Below are 6,000 nucleotides of genomic sequence, written 5' to 3' on the forward strand. Positions count from 1 at the left end.
ATGCAGCCATTCTGCCATCCTTCACAGCACTGCGGGTCAGCAGCCAGCCTCAGAGGATGGAGCCAAACCCAGAGGTCTCCTGACCACTGAGCTCTGATGGAGTAATGAGGAGCAGTCATCACAACATTCGTTTCCCAGACTGCTTCCCCCAAGCCCCCCTCACCCCTTCACCCAACCACACACAAGCAAGCTGGGCCAGATGTGCTGAATACTGAGGGCTAAGAGGAAAGTGGAACCAGGGAAGAGGCAGCTTACAAACACCACAAACACAATTGTAGCCACACTGACAAACAGATTGAACAAATTCAACCAAGCACATAAGAAAATAATAGGAATATGATGACAGTATTTTATGTTAATGTTTAGCTCCAGTGTTAACATCCTAGAAGAACACCTACTGTGTGAACCTCCTGCCTGAGCTCACTGTCAGCAACCTGCTATTCACATAATCCATCCTGTCAAACAAATAGAGGTCAAGTTGGGGCTGACTCACTAAAGTCTCAGAATAAGGTACATTTCATGAAGGCATCCACCACTGGTTCATGACTCAAAGGGTAGGTTGTCTCTTTTAGCGCTGCTTTCCTCACCCTATTTTTGGCTCATGCTGTTTTATCACTGGTTATTCACACTACTGGATTCTGCTTCTCTGAGCTTTTCTGTACACTCACAGATCACACAGCACGTAGAGCTGCTGATGTACACTGGATGAAGGACTAAAAGACAGAAAGACTGACTTTAAGTGTTGATTTGGAGAGATAAACACACCTGGACTGCTAACACGATGAAACATGAATATGACACTGTACTGTCCTTGTAGCACACTACAAACCTTTTTTTAAACCCAGTCACTACTACATGTGAAACTTGTCTATTGGCAGCCACTGGATATGAACACTCACTGGATTATCTTTGCAACACTGGACCTTGAAGGATTTCTTTGCAACGGATGATAGTAGAGATGATCATTTTGGTTTTTCAGCTGATGTTTTTATTATCCTGCTCTTACTTTTTTTTGTCTGTTTGATGTTTGAATTTGCCCGTCGCAGTACTCTTGAATTCACACATCACGAGGGACTGAACATCACTAATGGAAGTTAGTTCTGTGGCCCTTTTTGGGCTCTCTATGTTCACCTCTTTCTGTATACTCTTATCATGGCTTAGAGTCAAAGGTGACGACATAATGACATGAAGTTTTAATATTTTAAAATGTGATCCTAAACTTTGCTTTCACTTGAAACCACTGTTTCCACTTCATTCATTTCAATTTTAACCTCTAAATTAGCAATGTAAATGTGACAAGTGAAAGCAAGTTTGCTGTTGAACCCTTTAAGGTTACTGTGATCCCAGTTTTTTAAATGACCTAACTGGATATCTGAATTCATTTTGACAGTACGCTGACCCTGTTGTTGAACATGGCTCCTGGTATTAACATGCTGTAGTTACTGCCCTGCCTTATAGGAATGAATGTATTCAAATAGTCTCGTCTGAGAATGCTGGAGATGCCACAGTATGAAAAGTTTTACAGTTTCTGAAATTCTCAAATGCTGATATATTTTATAACTGGAGGAAAACTTGTGAAATTAAAGGGACAGTTCACCCCCAAATCAAAAATACATATATCCTCTTAACCTGTAGTGCTACTTCTCAGTCTAGATTGAAAAATAGCACCACAGGTAAAAGAAAAAGTATGTCTTTTTGATTTTGTGTTGAACTGTCCCTTAAAATCTGATTTTGTACATGTGAATTAAGGACTAATTCCACACTTTCTGAAGTATAAATGAAGTACATCGCATTGACTCTTAAAAGATAGACTTGCATATTTTCTTTTAAACTCTCATTACCCCATATGTCGTATTCACTAAATCTGGAGCCTCATCCAAGTTATGTTTGTAGTTCTTTCATTATGATGATGATTCGATAATCTGTCTTGAACAAGGGAACCTGACTGTTTTACAATGTCTTCTTAGCAGTGACAGTTATTTATGCTACTACTCAGTGTAATTGATCAAATATTACATGTTGTCCAAAAGTGTTGTAGCGCACAGTTCTAATGTATTGTCAGTATAATGGCATCAGCTGGCTGTAGATATGAAGTAGATTTATATATATATTTTTGAAAATTCTGTTGGCAGTATTGTTACTACACACTGAGAAGATTTCTGCATTAAGCTGTTTTCTAATTACAAACGAAGTAGGAAACGTATTACTGATCGAACTGACTGGAAAAACGCAGAGATTGTGACAGTCTCAAATGCTATTTTATATAAACTTTTATTTTTTTCTGGAATACCTGATCATGATTCAGTAAAGCTTTGTTACAGTAGGAGTCAATTGTTTTTCATTCATTTTTCTTATGTAGCTTCTGTTGAATTGGTTTGCCTGCACAGGAGGTTCTCAGTGATTGCAGCTGGATTTATGCAAGACTAGACAATCTGATTTATTTCTGTGCTGTGGACCAGATGTGCTTTCTGTCTTGTTAAACCAGCGATGAAACACTGACCCAGATCACTCCGAGGTTAAAAAAAAATCAGATTTTGCAGTCCTGTTTAAATTCAACTTGTCTTTGAGAAGTTAAACTCTTGTATCTGCAGAAATGTAGCAATAACAACTGACTCAGCAAAAATTTGAGTATTCAAAATGTGTTTCTTTTAAAGTGATAACTTGGACCTGAGTGTATTTACTAGTGTCACCATGTGTCATCTAATGAAGTACAATTTTTATTTCCCCCTGCTATTTGAAACACATCATCCACTAAAGTATAAAGGGAAAAACCCACCTTTTAAACCAATTCACATGATTTTAGATCTTGTTAGTTAACATATCTGTCAAATGTCATCAGGCAGATTAAAGGTAATTTCCAAACCAATCAGACTGGTTCGTCACATTCCCACAGTGATGATGTTACATTTTCTAATTAAGAACTACTGAGAAAATGAATAACAAGCTGATGTAAAACCCTCATTCACTCCATTAGTCTACATATTCAGCTCTTCGTCTCAGTTATTGATAATTGGTTCAACTCCAAAAAGGAAATCTGACAGCATCGCAGATCACAGTATGAGATCTTTTGGCTTTTGCTTTGTACCGAAAAGTGTTTTTTTTGTAGAACATTATGATGCCACAGTGAAGTTAACCTTTGACCTTTTGCATATAAAATGTCCTCACTTCATTATTTTATTCTATTGGAAATATGTGTGAAATTTTCTGCATAATTAAGATGTGAATTCTAAAGTTATGGCCAAAAACATGTTTTTTGAGGTCACAGTGACCAGTTCATCCTTTAGTCCAAGTGGACGTTTGTGCCAAATTTGTAAAAAAAAATTCCGTCAAGGCGTTCTTGAGATATTGCTATCCTGAGAATGGAACAGACGGATGGATGGACAGCTTTAATACATTATGCCTCTGGCCACGACTCTGGCACAGAGGTATGAAAACAGTGACTGTCCAGCTTATTTAATGTAGAACGGTAGAGGTTGGTGTGCTTTGGCAAACATGTTGTTCATATTAAAAACGATTTTTACTTTCAGTCAGAGTGCCTTAGATGCTTTTTAGGTTACAAACCTATACCATGGACCTCGACATTAGCGGGGAGGTTACATGACTGAAACTTCTTGTGTGTGCTAAGTGTGTAAGAGAACTACGGTGGCTGAGGCAAAATGCAAATGGTCCTATCTAGAGCCGGTGTTGGTTTTGTCTGTTCTGGGCTACTGTAAAACAACATGACAGACTTCGTGGAAGAGGACCTGCTGCATTTATGGGTATGAACAGCTCATTCTAAGGTAACAGAAAACACGACAATTTTTAGTTTCAGGTGATAGTAAACTAATGAAAACATAGTTATGAATATTATGTTCTATTTCTGCCAAGAGATGCCCCTAAATCCTACACACTGGAGCTTTAAATAAGCTGGACAGTTATTGGTTTTAATTCTTATTCAACTACTTGCCCCTCCCTGAAGAGCACCTGATTTATTACCATCAGGTTGGTGGTTTCTTGACTCGGTGCAGCACTCTGTTTTTTCTTCATTATCAGTGATGTGGAATATATTTCAGGTAGACATTTTCCACAGTGTAAGAGTCGGGAAGCACAACTCTTCAACTATGGCAAAATGTAAATATAAAAATCACCAACACTAATGTAAATGATCAAACCTATGACCCCATCTACAAAGAAAAGAACACAGTGGAGACAGTCGGCAGTTGGTGCAGACTTGTATATAGTTTTTCTCACATTAGACACTTTGGCTGGGTACAGTACAATAAACAGGTGATAACATTAACCGGTTGCTCTGTTCTATTCAAGTGTCTCAGTAATGGATGAACTGTTTTGTTAACATGTCAGCACTGTGAGTTTTACACAGCTGGTAACAGTCTTCAGTGTATGTTAGCCAGTTCACCACTGGATGGCAGCACAGTACCATTTTTAACCTTTGGGTAGAGCTGCGCTGAGCAGATGATTTTCCCCCTCCTGCATCATTAACACTCCGATTTCTGATCTCCACCATATAGTGTGAGATATATGTGCGTCATGTGATACTGTTAATGTGTAAGGCGTTAAAAATGCTCTAACTTTATGAAATGAGACTCTTCCAAGAAGCTGTTATTGCTTTCGAATGTGAATAATTGAACACATAATAGGAAGTGTTGATTGTGTTTTACATTAATAATCAATGTGAAACTTCACCCAACATTTTATCAGACTGTCAGATATTGTAAACAGTCACGTCCTTTACACACAAATGTTTGATTTTTAACTGTTAAAGGAAGTGTTTGCTCATTTGTTTAGCTACAGACAATTGAACTTAAAAAGTCTGATCTCTTTAAAAGCTCCTTGAAACAGTTCAGGAGTTAAATCAGCCTACAGCTTATCGTCTAGTGAGATAAAGTATATACAGTGTCAGCAGCAGAACCTGGTGACTGCATTGTGCTAGTCTTAACCTCTAGAGTGTAGTGTAGCTCCAGAGTGTGCCTGCTTAGTAGAGGTGGATCTTTTTTTTATATATATATAACCCTATATGGAATTATCATTTTCATATCTGATATATTATTAAAAACTCTCACAAGCCCAACAGCAGAAACATTACAGTGAACACTTCCCCTTGTATACTTTGACCGTTTCTGTAAGTCACAGTCCAATATCTCCAGGTTCAGGATTAGTGTCTCATTTGCTCAGGGAAGTCTGTTAATCAGACTGGATCACATGAGCAATGTCTGCAGTAGGTCACAGCAGTCATCTGAGAGTGGATGGTATTAGTCGGGTGAACAAATAACGAGTGGTTTAAGCCACTTTTTTTACATTAACTGTCTGTCATCTCTTCAGCTGCTTCATTAAAAAGAACAAAACGCATCATCTGTCTTTGAGGAAAGATAAAAAGAACTTCTAAATGCTCATTATGGACCACAGTTCAGTGGCTGTTGCCTTAAAGAAAAGACAGAAACAATTATACCTATGGGATTGCATCATGTTAGAAAATCTTCAATCAGTACCAGAATAAAAGCAAAGACTCTGCTGTTATTTGTCAATTGCCATATTGGTTTACATTTCAAAATGCAGTGATTTGAAATTGATTGACTGCGACGGGTCCGCGCGACAGAGCAATACATAGTTGGACCATTATTAAACAGCATACAGCTCAATAACTCAGCCAGGACTGCTCCCCTCAGCAGATGGGCCGACTCTCCCCCACCTTCCAAATGAATAATTGATTATGTACATGGACCTTATGCCAGGTCATGATTGCTTAAGCATGCTCAAAGCTCTGGGTGGATTCATAGAGATTTGGCGCAGAGCCCGTGCCCTGATGTCACCAGTTCAGATCCCGCTAAAGCAAATATAACATAGCTTCTCGTAAATGTTAATATTGTTTGAGGATGATAGCAGTAGTTTTTTTTTAACTATCAGCATTGTTTATAGCTTGATGACAGGCTGTCCAATGTTGGTTTTCATTTTGAAGAGGGATTCACTGCATCGAGGTTAGAAGAACAGCAGAGGATATAACAG

At 38.3% G+C, this 6,000-nt stretch overlaps 1 protein-coding gene across 4 annotated transcripts in view; it reads left to right on the top strand.

Annotated features, from left to right (window-relative positions):
* epb41l5 (erythrocyte membrane protein band 4.1 like 5) overlaps positions 1-2,331 on the top strand; it is a 45,858-nt gene extending 43,527 nt beyond the window's left edge. For all 4 annotated transcript variants that reach the window (XM_033612626.2, XM_033612642.2, XM_033612653.2 and 1 more), the window contains one exon: positions 28-2,331. In XM_033612626.2, coding sequence (XP_033468517.2) covers positions 28-97 — 70 coding nt within the window. In that variant the 3' untranslated portion in view covers positions 98-2,331. The remainder of the gene's footprint in view (positions 1-27) is intronic.
* Positions 2,332-6,000: the final 3,669 nt, after the last annotated feature.

The sequence above is a fragment of the Epinephelus lanceolatus genome, chromosome 14 (assembly GCF_041903045.1).
Source record: "Epinephelus lanceolatus isolate andai-2023 chromosome 14, ASM4190304v1, whole genome shotgun sequence".
In the NCBI taxonomy this organism is placed as follows: domain Eukaryota; kingdom Metazoa; phylum Chordata; class Actinopteri; order Perciformes; family Serranidae; genus Epinephelus; species Epinephelus lanceolatus.